Here is a 10387-nt window from a genome sequence, read left to right on the forward strand (position 1 = left end):
GCACATCGTATATTTTCCCATCTGAGTGCTTATAAATTAAGGGGGTAGGCACGCTAAACTTGCAATAACTTCTGTAATATTCGGTCAATCTTAATATATTTGGTATTGTTTTGTTTAGTAAACACTCATGCACAATCCTCGATTAATTACACCCACAACATACGACCATCAGAAGCCACATATGATGAAGTGTTGCGATTCAGAAAGTCAGTAGGCAAATACATTGGAGAGAAAGACTTACCTGCAAGAGGTTTCTCAGATGTAAGTGGTCATGTGAGTGCATGGTTTGAAAATTACGACCTGAATATCTGTAGTCCTAATGGTATGCGTGAAACACATGCAATGGCATCTCAGTTTATGCAACAACCGCCCACTACTGCTGTAACTTTCCTGACAAAGCCTGAAGCTGCCCCTATGATTATACCAAGAATAAACAAGTTGGACATGAGTAATCTGAAGTTAGGGGAGCTGGCAGCAGTGCAAATGAAGCATTACCAGGGCCCAAAGAAACCTATACCTCCAGTGATGGACGTTCACGTTGGCCCACCACTGGAAGATATTGTAAATCAAGCGAAGAGTGTAGAATCAGCTCTGGAGTCTGATGTAGCACAGTGATAAAAAATGAACACGAAGGAAAATCTGCAGTAGCGTGGTCAGGACACATGTTAAGCTTGGTTGGCAGAGCAGAAAACCTTACCTAAACCACCCACTAAGTACATATTCGAGCCACTGATAGATGCACCACCTGCTCACACAGACACTGTCTTAACAACGATGTTGAACACAGAACGATTCATCCAACAACATGGAAGCACTTTTACCCATTTGGTTGCCGATATGCAGCTTTATAAAGTCGTCATGCAGTTCAGATGGGCGCAGCCAGATAGATGGCAAAACCTGGTAGTGCGCCCAGGAGGTATGCACTTGTTGATATTCTTTATCAGCTGCATTGGTATGCTCATGAAAGGGTCTGGGCTGGAATACCTCCTCAAGTCTGGTTTCGGTAGTGTGAATATTTGANTTAAAGTACTTTTTCAAGGACTCCCCTTAAATTCAAGGACTTTTCAAGGACTGTGCGAACTATGCAAAGCCACACTTGTGTTTGATCTCTCGCGTCGCCAGCAGCTCCTGCAGCTGCGAGACGTCGGTACGGAGGCTGCGCACGGTGCATCGCAGCAGCTCCGCCTCCTTGCCGCACGCGGCCGACCGCAGCTGGGCTTCCTCGCACCGCTTCACCTGCAGAAGAAACACGTCAACGCTGGCTTCAGGACATAGGTGTTGGACATTAATATTGCATGGCATTGCGTGACATTGCATGACATTGCATGACATTGCATGACATTGCATGGCATTGCATGGCATTGCGTGACATTGCATGACATTAGTGTTGGACATTCAGGCGTTCTAGCAGCAAACGTTTAATCTGGGAGTTTTCCATTATTGGCTATTATTGCATTTAGCTTCAGAACCAGTTGGCAGAGAGACACTGCGCATGAGTGCTAGGCATCGCTTATTCAAGGCACTCACTACTTGACTCACGGCCTGAAAACTAAGCAATTATGGAATTATTCTATTAGTTCTAAAATGGGTTGACCTATGGGGGGATCGAGACACGATGACATTGTCTGTCAGGCATGCACTCACCACATCGGCCTGTCTGCTGGCGTGCTGGCTCTCTAGTGACGTCACGGACGCCTCCATCTTCCTGATGGCCTCTCTCTGGCGGCGCTCCCCCTCTCGCGAACTCTCCGTCTGCCTCCTCGCCTCCTCCAGTTCCACCTAGGGGGACGGAGAGCCAACCCGATTACATACACGACGCTGCGTCCCGTCAAACCGATGCTACGTCAAACCCAACAACAGACTGCAAACAAAAGCGAGAGAGAGAGTGAAAGAGACAGAAAGAGGGGCGAGAGGAGAAGACAGAAAGGAGAGCAGAGAGAGAGAGAGACGAGGAGAGGAGAAGGAGAGGACGAGAGAGAGAGAGCTAAGCGGGAGGAAAAAGAGTGATAGAGAGAGAGAGAGAGAAAAAAAAAGAGAGAATACAGAGAGAGAGAGAGAGGAGAGAGAGAGAGAGAGAGAGAGTGTGAGAAACAGAAATAGCGAGTGAGAGAACGTGAGCGGATGACGCGTGACAACCAGACCTACCCTCAGGTTACCGATGATCTTCTGTAGCTGCAGCTTGGCGTCGTGTTCGCGGTTCACGGCCATCTTGAGTCGACTCGTCACTTCCACCGCCGCGTCCTGCATCGTAAGATCCTCACAGACTGCCGAGTCAAAAACAAGCGCATTATCACGCGCGGCCAGGGGGCGCCGCTGCGGCAAGGATTGAAATGTTGTGGACAGCTAGATGGCGCCGCTGCGGCAACAAATCAAAATGTTGCATGCAGCTAGAAGGCGCCACTGCGACAAGAATCGAAATGTCGCATACAGCAAGAGGGCGCCGCTGCGGCGACAATCAAAATGTCGCGAGCAGCTAGAGGGTGCTGTTGTGGGGAGAATCAAAATGTTACACACAGCTAGGGGCGCTGTTGTGTCGAGAATTGAAATGAGTGTGCAACCAGTATGTGGTCGAGCTCAAATAAAAACGGCGGGACCCGTCCGTGTGATTCTCGTGTCTTTGAATGGACAAGCTGACCTTTCGTTTCGTACGAATGCAGCTGTTGGGCCGCGCTTGTCGTCGCTCCTTCTGCCTCCCAGCGTCTCTGCCGCTCCTGTTCCAGATCCCTGAGCAAGGTTTGCTGCGAAATGTGCGACCAGTGATACTTAACATAGTTACATAATGATTATATACATAGTACATAATCTACATCTAGGTACAATTACACACAGGAGAGTAGAACACGAAGGAGTAGGTGAACTTCAAAGAATTAAAAGAACATCAGAACTAACCAACTTGTAACAATGATTACGGCAGAAGTTTTCCGGTAAAATTCGTTAAAGTAAACGCCGGTTATTCTCTAACAAGAGCCGCAGAGCGTCTGGGCTTATCTGAGGTCTGTTGCTACGATTATAAACGTAAAAATATTCAGTCCGTGCGGTAGCGTACCACATTTTGTTGAGGCGCCGGATATGGCAGACACGCAGTTGCGTACACAGTCATCTGAGGTGTAGGACACGCACTAACGAGGAGTAGGGGGAGGTGGGCGGAGGGGTGGGGGAGGGTGGGGAAGGCCGGGGGGGAGGGGAGCGGGGGATGGGTGTGGAGGGGAAGGGGGGGAGGGGCCTCTAATTAGCAAAAGCGTTACCCCCTTTGATTAACCAGTCCAACAAAATCCATGTTTAACCCTCCTCTTGAGCGGGTCAAAGGTTATCAGACAGCTTCGCTCGTTCACAAGCGTCAGTGGAGAAGCACATTTCATGGTCCGTTTCAATAGAAGGGCCATAAAAGTGCGTAGGCTCACCGCTGAAAGAAAAAAGTTTATCAATCGCTCCGTCAGAACCATGTCTCAGATGAATAATGTCTGAAAATCTTGCCCTGTGCGCTATTGACCCTTGACACTGTTGACCTCCAATTTTGGGCGGACAGTGGAGTGCTTTTCCTGACCGAAGTGGCGATCCCACCGCACTATCACGAGCCTAGGTCGAGGCCGGTTTTAGATTTTTGCGCATTCTGCCTTTCCTCCTATAGCTAAGTTAAGGAGTGATATGTTTCCCCCTGTCTTTTACACCTCTTGACGCTTTGACTTTGACCCCCCAGCTTCGACATCCGCACTCGGTTTTCGATTGACCCCCACGCCCGATATGGTGACCGTGACGCGTCGAAGCGTTAAGATGTTGTGCCCAACTGTTGACGGACGGGACGCACGCACGGTACGGACGCACGACGATCATGCGATATCTACAAGCTGGCATCTTGACTATGTCAGATGCGCTAAAAACGCAAATCGGCTGGCCTGAAACACGAACTAAACCACGGTTTTCATCTGCGGAAAATAAGTATGAGAAACTGAGCTGATTGCGACGGGACCTTCTGTCCACATGCGGATAAGAGAAACTTGTGAACTTTACCATTATTCTATCGACGGTCAGTTCTGACAAGTCAGTACGGACAGTCGGTTTGAATCGTGTTTATAAAAATAAATAATTCAAACAAAACAATTCGAAAAATGCACTCGCCATATGGTAGACTTTTAGATTAATATGCTTTGGTAGAGAAATTCAAAATCAAGTAGAAACTGAGTAAACAGCTAAACTTAACAGTATCAGCACAAAGGATCAAATTCATGGTACAAAGCACAAAGTTGAAGGGTCACGGTACAAGCACTAGGTTGACAACGGTCAAGCGTGTACAAGCAGCGGATTGAAGGTCACGGTACAACAGCACGGGTTGAGGTCCACGGTACAAACGGGGTGAAGGTCACGGTACAAGCACGGAGGTTGAAGGTCACGGTACAAGCACGGGGTTGAAGGTCACGGTACAAGCACAGGGTTGAAGGTCACGGTACAAGCACTAGGTTCAAGTCGCTGAAGCTTGTGTCAGTGCTTGACTTTATCTTCTAGTAACTTCTTGCTTGCAGTTGTTTCCTTCAGAAGCTCTCTCATTTCCTCTTCCACCTCTGCTACCTAATAGTGGTCACAAATACAACACATACATAGAAATATTAAACATCTAATGTATACATGTATATGTGTAATGATATTAATATTAATAATAATATTAATAGAAACAAAAAAAATTTGTTTGTTTACCAAAGGAAAAACAAAAAAAAAAAAAAAAAAAACAAAAAAAAAAAAAAAAAAAATAAAAAAAAAAAAAAAAAAAAAGAAGAAAAAAAAAAAAAAAAAAGAAAAAAAAAAAAAAAAAAAAAAAAAAAAAAAAAAAAAAAAAAAAAATTTTTTGTTGTAATGTATACATGTATTTATAATGTACATATCATACGTGGCATAATTAGTCCTGCCGTAAATAACGTAAATAATTAATTATCGCACAAAGATGGATCTAATTAAATCGAAACAAGCTGAATCCGACTCATCGTCCAACTTTGCGAATGGCATCGATCGCTCACCCTATCCTGCGCTCTGCCCAGTTCTTTCCTCAGCTCGACTGACTGCGTCGCCATTTGCAACTGGTGCTGCTGCCTGGTGGCAAGGGACTCCTCTTGAAACAACTCATCAGCTTTTCTCAGCTTCTCAGTGGCAATGCTGCAAAGTCAAGCGAATGAATTGATACGTCGCATCAACTCTCACGCCACGACGACAGACGCAGTCGCAATCGTAACATAGCAAATTATGCATTTATTATCTTTTTTATCTTTATTAACTTTATTATTTATATATTGATTTATTATTAACATTACTTATAACAATAAAAATAAGTGTAATGATAATAAAAGGAGAGACATAATATAGACACGCACACACACGTACGCACGCACGCATGCAGGCAGGCACGCACGCACGCACGCATGCAGGTATACTATGTAACATCAGAGAACAACATTACACAGCTTCCCAACGCCCTATCGCCTCCCGCCTTCCACATCGCCGTAACCCGCCTTCCCGCCGCGCGCACGGACCGGACACGTGGCTCCCCCTGGCTCACCGCGCGGCGTCGGCGGCGCGGTCGCGTTCCTGCGTGAGCGTCTCCTCCTTCCTCTGCCAGGCTTCCTTCATGTCCCTCACCTGTCCCTCCAGCGAGCCGATAAACTCAGCCTTCCTCTCCCACTGACTCTTCACGAGCCTAACGAATAATAATAATAATAATATTAATATTAATGATTATAACAATAATAACAACAACAAAAACAACAACAATAATAATAAAAACAATAATATAAAATAATGCTACTACTACTACTACTAATAATAACTGCTCACACTGGCTACCTACAGAGAACCTCATGCCACAGTAACCGCATTGCCTTGGTCTCTACATCTTGCTACACTCTGTCACTCACTCTTTGCCCGACTAGATTTAACAGGGGTGAGGCATGCAGCCCTACCCCACATCTCCAGCGTCACGTGCTATCGCGTGCTAGCAGCTATTGGCTTCCTACCCGAGCGAGTGTCTAGCATCGTCTAGCTCCATCTGTAGGTCGGCCGCCCGCTGCTTCAGCTGCTCCTTGCGATCGCAGAGTCGCTCACGTTGCTCCTGTACCCCGGCACCTAATGGCTGTTTATTTATTGTTATTATTATATTTATTTATTGTTATTATTAGCTGATGATCCATAGCTGTGCTCTTACTATTGCTGATAGCATGCCCATGTGTTTCGTTCCATGTCTTCGTGTTTCATTCCATGTCTTCATGTTACATTCCACGTCTTCATGTTATGTTCCATCTCTTCACGTTACGTTCCATGTCTTCACGTTACGTTCCATGTCTTCATGTTACGTTCCATGTCTTCGTGTTTCGTTCCATGTTTTCACGTTACATTCCATGTCAACAATAAATAAACAGCCATTAGAACAGCTTTCTCGAACCATGGATCTGCTAGCAGAGTTAGTAATATAATATATTAATAATAATGATAATAGTAATGGTAATAATAATAATAATAATATAATAATTAGAATATAAATGTGGCACGACACGTGGAGCGAAACACGAAGACATGGAACGAAACACGCGGCCACACTATCATGGACTACAAGAGCACAGTTATCTCGAACCATGTATTGGCTAATCGGAATAATAATAATAACAAGAGCCGCAGAGCGTCTGGGCTCATCTGAGGTCTGTTGCTACGATTATAAACGTAAAATTTCAGTCGTATGCGTAGTACCCTCGGAAACATTTGTTAGGCGGCAGATATGCAGACACCAACCAAAAAGCAACGATGGGCTGCGAAGACAGCAATACCACAGTTGCGTACATCATCATTGTTAGGACAACGCCCACTATCGCAGATAGAAGGTAGGGGAGGGTGGGGGGGGCGGGGGGAATTGCGGTGGGGGAAGGGGTGGGGGAGAGGGGGGCTGCGGCGGATGGCGGGGAAGGGGGAGGGTGGGGGAGGGGGGCTCTAAGTCAAATATAAGCAAAAGCAGTTCACTCCTTTGTTAACAGTTAACAAATCCATGTTTAACGCCTCCGTCTGAGGGTCAATAAGGTTATCAGACAACACTTACTCTTCACACGTCAGTGAAAGCACATTTCATGGTCCTTTGTCAATAAAGCCATAAAAAATGGTAGGTAGCGCGCTGAGACAAAAAATTTCAAATTGGCTCCGTCAAGACGCATGTCCTCAAGAAAATGTAAAATCTGCCTGTGCCCATGTGACCTTTGACCTGTTGACGCGTCCATTTTGCACAGTGCATGCTTCTCCTACCATGATCCTATTTACTCGACCTATCACAGAAGCCTAGGTTCATGCCGTTTAGATTGCGGGCGCCGCACATTCTGGCATTTCCTCCTTAATACCTTTAAGTAAGGAGTGAATGTCCCCCCTCACGTTATTTTAACACGCTCTTGATTCCTTTGACCTTTGACCGATCCCCCAGCGTTCGACACACAACTCGTTTTCGGATTACCCTACTTCTCCCACGTCCCGAATATCGTGAACCCGTACGTCGGCGTTAAAGAATTTGTGCCCCAACTGTTGACGCTACGCACGGGTACGGACGACGGACGGCACGACGGACGATCAGCGAATTTCTACAAGCTGCATCTGACTATGTCAGATGAGCTAACAATAATAATAATAATAATAATAATAATAATAATAATAATAATAGTACTGTTGCTGCTGCCACCACAAACCTGCAGCTGAGCGTTCGCGGTTCTCTCGTTGTTCAGAAGCTCGGCATGTTCCCGTTGTTCCTCCAGCAGTTGTTCCTGACAGGCCTTCACTGCATCCTCCTTCTCTGCTGCCACCTGCAAACATAAATAATCGATAAATCAATCGCAAATTTGAACGTAATCTAAAATAATCACCCACATCATAAATTCATTCTCTGGCAAGAAGAAAAATCGACAGTCTAGCATGAAAAAGTCCCGCGGAAAAGCCGGCAAGACTAACAATAATAATGAAAAAATTAAAAAACGCATTATGTGGCGTAATACAAGACTGGATACAAGTAAGATGGAGTTGATGTCTATCGAATCCCTAGCTACCGCCTCCCAGGTTGCGCAACCCCTCGCCCCAACGCGCGACCCCTCGCCCCAGCCCCCGCCCCCACGCGCGACCCCTCGCCACCGCCACCGTCCCCACGCGCGTTTACTCACGGCTCGCAGACGACGCACGGAGTCAGAGAGGTCGTCGATGATCTTGGATTTGACCTTGACCTCGTCCTCGCCTCGCCTGACCCGGTCGCCGAGCGCGTCACGCTCCGTCGTCAACGCCTCGACCTGCAGCTCCAAGCGCCCTCTATCCTGAACGAGCGAGATACCTGACGTACGGGGGAACGTCGCAGTGAGAGTCGTGATGTGAACAAACAGAACCTGTCTAACTATGGATGGATCCATCCATCCATCCATCCATATCCATCCATCCATCCATCCATCCGGATGGACAGGCGGTCTGGCGGGCGGACGGATGTGTGGATGGATGAATAGAAACATAGGCAGACGGAAAGACTGACAGATATATAGATAGCTCAAAAAGTCAGCCAGACAGACAGACAGACATACGGAGGAAGGGATGGACGTACAAACACACACACGCGTGTGCACACACGCACGCACGCACGCACGCACACACACACCGTGCTCACCTTGTTCGGTCAGCTGACGACTCCACAGCTGCTTCTCCGTCTTCAGTCCCTTGACGAGCGACGCGTGCGCGGCGAGGCTTCCCTGGAGATGCTCCACCTTCTCCCTCAGCTTCTCCCCCTCCTCCCTGCCCGCCGCCGCCTCCTTCTCCCTCCCCTCCAGCAGCCTGGAGGCGAGACGGGAGCCGAGAAGGAAACGACCGGGTTTTCGCCGCGAGCGTAGACCGCCGATGTGAAGTAAAGTGAAACGACGGAGAGATTAGGATGAGGTATCAGATATAGGAGTGATTAGCGCACACGCTCATCTCCTCAGATCCAACTAGTTTTCACCGCGAATGTAAATCAACAACGAATCGTGGGGGAGACAATATATATATATATATATAGTATCAAGAGCTAATAAACTATTATTGTATTATTTTGTTTTATTATTTGTATTGTTTACTATTTGTATTGTATTGTTTATTTTGTTTTATTATTTTTGTTTTATTATGTGTATTGTATTGTTTATATTGTTTTATTATTTTTGTTTTATTATTTGTAATGTTTATTATTTGTATCGTATTGTTTATTATTTTTGTATTATTATTTGTATTGTTTATTCTATTATTGTATTATGCTATAAACTATTACTGTATTATTATCTCTTGATGAGATGTTATTCTCGTAACGGTCACACCTATAGTAACGATGCTTCTGACAACGGACCCCCAGCCCTCCCCGCTCCCCCTCCCGCCAAGCCCCTCCCACCGTGGACCAGCCCCGCTGCACGTACCCGCACTTCTCCTTCAACTCGGCAGCGAGTGTGACCTTGGCGGAGGACAGATCCGCCATCTTGTCCTTCAACTCCCTCACGAGGGTAGTAAGGTCGGCGATGAGACGCCGCGAGACACCGTCCCTTTCCCGCGCGACGACGCGCGCCCGCGCCTCCTCTCCCGCCGCGCGGAGCCTCTCCTCGAGCTGCGGAAAGGAAGCCGGCGCTGAGTTTCCCCCCGAGAGTCGACGGTGCTGCCATCTGCGGTCGGATTTCCGCATCGATCGAGCGAATGGCGACGATGTTAATGCCGAAACGGGGGATGAATGGATGGATGGATGGGTGNGAATAGAAACATAAGCAGACGGAAAGTCTGACAGATATATAGATAGCTAAAAAAGACAGTCAGCCGGACAGACAGACAGACAGACATACAGATGGAGGGACGGACGTACAAACACACACACGCACGCACGCACGCACGCACGCACACATACACACCGTGCTCACTTTGTTCGGCCAGCTGCCGACTCCACAGCTGCTTCTCCGTCTTCAGTCCCTCGACGAGCGACGCGTGCGCGGCGAGGCTTCCCTGGAGATGCTCCACCTTCTCCCTCAGCTTCTCCCCCTCCTCCCTGCCCACCGCCGCCTCCTTCTCCCTCCCTTCCAGCAGCCTGGAGGCGAGATGGGAGCCGAGAAGGAAACGACCGGGTTTTTGCCGCGAGCGTAGACCGCCGATGTGAAGTAAAGTGAAACGACGGAGAGATTAGGATGAGGTATAAGGTATACGAGTGATTAGCGCACACGCTCATCTCCTCAGATCCAACTAGTTTTCACCGCGAATGTAAATCAACAACGGATCGTGGGGGAGATTGTGACGAGGTAAAAACACCCACTCACACAGGGTGCACTGATATCCCTAGATCTCTCTCTCTCTCTCTCTCTCTCTCTCTCTCACACTCACACAGTGTGCACTGATATCACTA

At 47.4% G+C, this 10387-nt stretch overlaps 2 protein-coding genes across 2 annotated transcripts; both read right to left on the reverse strand.

The window, feature by feature from the left end:
- Positions 1-1080: 1080 nt before the first annotated feature.
- Positions 1081-3100, reverse strand: LOC106819371 (leucine-rich repeat and coiled-coil domain-containing protein 1-like). The gene is made up of 5 exons (XM_014824015.1): positions 3047-3100; positions 2636-2738; positions 2146-2264; positions 1645-1779; positions 1081-1236 (listed from the first exon to the last, which is right to left on the reverse strand). Exons 1-5 carry the CDS (start codon positions 3098-3100, stop codon positions 1081-1083), a joined length of 567 nt encoding a protein of 188 aa, XP_014679501.1.
- A 1376-nt stretch (positions 3101-4476) lies between these two features.
- Positions 4477-8402, reverse strand: LOC106819372 (leucine-rich repeat and coiled-coil domain-containing protein 1-like). Its single transcript, XM_014824017.1, has 6 exons — positions 8163-8402; positions 7698-7811; positions 5997-6091; positions 5543-5680; positions 5007-5142; positions 4477-4563 (listed from the first exon to the last, which is right to left on the reverse strand). Exons 1-6 carry the CDS (start codon positions 8400-8402, stop codon positions 4477-4479), a joined length of 810 nt encoding a protein of 269 aa, XP_014679503.1.
- Positions 8403-10387: the final 1985 nt, after the last annotated feature.

Source organism: Priapulus caudatus, unplaced genomic scaffold, assembly GCF_000485595.1.
Source record: "Priapulus caudatus unplaced genomic scaffold, Priapulus_caudatus-5.0.1 Scaffold3294, whole genome shotgun sequence".
In the NCBI taxonomy this organism is placed as follows: Eukaryota; Metazoa; Priapulida; class Priapulimorpha; order Priapulimorphida; family Priapulidae; genus Priapulus; species Priapulus caudatus.

Bases quoted from the DNA above. Each gene is read 5' to 3' on its own strand.
- LOC106819371 (XM_014824015.1), bottom strand. From the start codon at position 3,100: ATGACTGTGTACGCAACTGCGTGTCTGCCATATCCGGCGCCTCAACAA. The intron at 2,739-3,046 runs GTACGCTACCGC...CACATTTCGCAG, and splicing joins CGGCGCCTCAACAAAATGTG to CAAACCTTGCTCAGGGATCT. The intron at 1,237-1,644 runs GTGAGTGCATGC...TTTCTTCTGCAG, and splicing joins CCAGCAGACAGGCCGATGTG to GTGAAGCGGTGCGAGGAAGC.
- LOC106819372 (XM_014824017.1), bottom strand. From the start codon at position 8,402: ATGGATCCATCCATAGTTAGACAGGTTCTGTTTGTTCACATCACGACT. The intron at 7,812-8,162 runs GTGAGTAAACGC...TTATGTTTGCAG, and splicing joins CCGTGCGTCGTCTGCGAGCC to GTGGCAGCAGAGAAGGAGGA. The intron at 6,092-7,697 runs GTTTGTGGTGGC...GCCGGGGTACAG, and splicing joins CCGCGAACGCTCAGCTGCAG to GAGCAACGTGAGCGACTCTG.